Genomic DNA, 1,566 nt, shown 5'->3' with positions numbered 1-1,566 from the left:
ACCAATGTGGATTTAATCCACTACCAAGTGAAACAGAGGTAAGGCATCACCTCACATTTTATGCTTTTTATTCATTGGCTTCAACATTACAGTATATAAATGTTAAGCAAATGTTGCTTGGGGGTTTGGTTTTTTGGTGGGTTTGTTTCTTTGCTTATCTTCCTAACTAGCCAAAAAACAAAATTATATGACCTTCCTCTACCAGCAGTACTGTTATGCAGAGCCTCTGATCTAAACGTGCAAAATACTTTAAGATGTCAACTCAAGGTGCTGTATTAATTTCAGAATATATATTGGATGTGTCCATAGACCCATTGCCTTTCTTAGTATAAACCATTTTAAACAATTTCAATCTATACTTATTGAAAACAATTTTGTAAGCATTACATTGCATAAAGAGAGCACAGTTCCAAATGCAAACTCTTCTAATAGATTGATAAATGCTATGGGCTACTGTCTTTAGAGTTATTTCTTAATGCACATTATAATAATTTCTTTACCCAACTCATCTACAAATATTGTCTCAATATATGCTTTTTCGTATTCATAGTTCATTTACTTATGTTGGCTTATATCCTTATTTTCTCTTCTATGTGCACCTGTGATTTCAGACAAAAGAATGGCTTTGTCTCAACTGCCAGATGCACAGAGCCTCTGGAGCACTGGGGTCTGAAATTGACTCTGTCGTTAAACCACAGGATTCAACAAGCAAGACTTTCATATCGTATCCATCTAAACAGAATGAGATTACAACATTTACCCAAAAGGAAAATAGTACTGAAAAAGAAAACACCCAAGGTTTAGCTAAGCAGCAGCAGCAGTCTGTTGGGAAGGCACTAAAAGGAATGCAACCTACAACGCCAGAAGATGAGGATCATTCTTCTAAACAAAAAGCAGTGGAAACACCACAAAACCCCACGATATCTGGAGAATTTCCTACTAAATCTGCACCACCACCCCCAACTCCAAAACAGGACTGTGGTGCTCCTAATGCAAAACCCTCTGCCTCAAAGTCTGATGAGACTGTTTCTAAGAAAATGGTAGATCTTGGATCACCACTAACTACTCCTAAGATGTCAACCACAGCTGTGGATATTAAACAGATTACACCTTCAGTTTCTCCTAAGATAGCCCGTATGAAGGACAAACCCGATGTTGCTAAGAAACCAGTTCCACCTACCTTGGCCCAACTTACTGCATTTCCAGAGATAAAAGCAGTGGAATCCTTATCAGAGTCTGTTAGTACAGTTACAGAGGTAAAACAAGGTGCTTCCGAAACTGGTTTGTCCGTCTGTCCACTCTGCAAGGTCGAACTCAACAACAGTCCACCCAACTTCAGTACCTGCACCGAATGCAAATGTTCTGTGTGCAACCTCTGCGGATTTGTTCCTGTGCCTCGCGCAGCAGCGGTAAGAGTAGTGAACATTTCCTTTGTCTTTTTTCCCCCTGCAATATATTGCATGCGATATACTGCATGACATGCAATGTAGTGTCAGTCAACCACTACATTGCATATAGCAAGTATTAACCTTGTATTGTGAACTAATGCAAGAACACTGAAAGTAT

At 39.1% G+C, this 1,566-nt stretch overlaps 1 protein-coding gene across 1 annotated transcript; it reads left to right on the top strand.

Annotated features, from left to right (window-relative positions):
• Nucleotides 1-6: 6 nt before the first annotated feature.
• LOC107988161 (protein piccolo-like) lies at nucleotides 7-1,488 on the top strand. The gene is made up of 2 exons (XM_017031021.2): nucleotides 7-38; nucleotides 612-1,488. The coding sequence occupies exon 2, from the start codon at nucleotides 642-644 to the stop codon at nucleotides 1,476-1,478; it is 837 nt and encodes a 278-aa protein (XP_016886510.2). The 5' UTR covers nucleotides 7-38; nucleotides 612-641; the 3' UTR covers nucleotides 1,479-1,488.
• The last annotated feature ends 78 nt before the right edge of the window (nucleotides 1,489-1,566 follow it).

The sequence above is a fragment of the Cynoglossus semilaevis genome, unplaced genomic scaffold, assembly GCF_000523025.1.
Source record: "Cynoglossus semilaevis isolate Cse_v1.0 unplaced genomic scaffold, Cse_v1.0 C19216884, whole genome shotgun sequence".
Taxonomy (NCBI): Eukaryota; Metazoa; Chordata; class Actinopteri; order Pleuronectiformes; family Cynoglossidae; genus Cynoglossus; species Cynoglossus semilaevis.
The sequence above is the reverse complement of the archived record's forward strand: the minus strand, read 5'-3'. Positions and strand labels throughout refer to the sequence as shown.

Bases quoted from the DNA above. Each gene is read 5' to 3' on its own strand.
- LOC107988161 (XM_017031021.2), top strand. From the start codon at position 642: ATGCACAGAGCCTCTGGAGCACTGGGGTCTGAAATTGACTCTGTCGTT.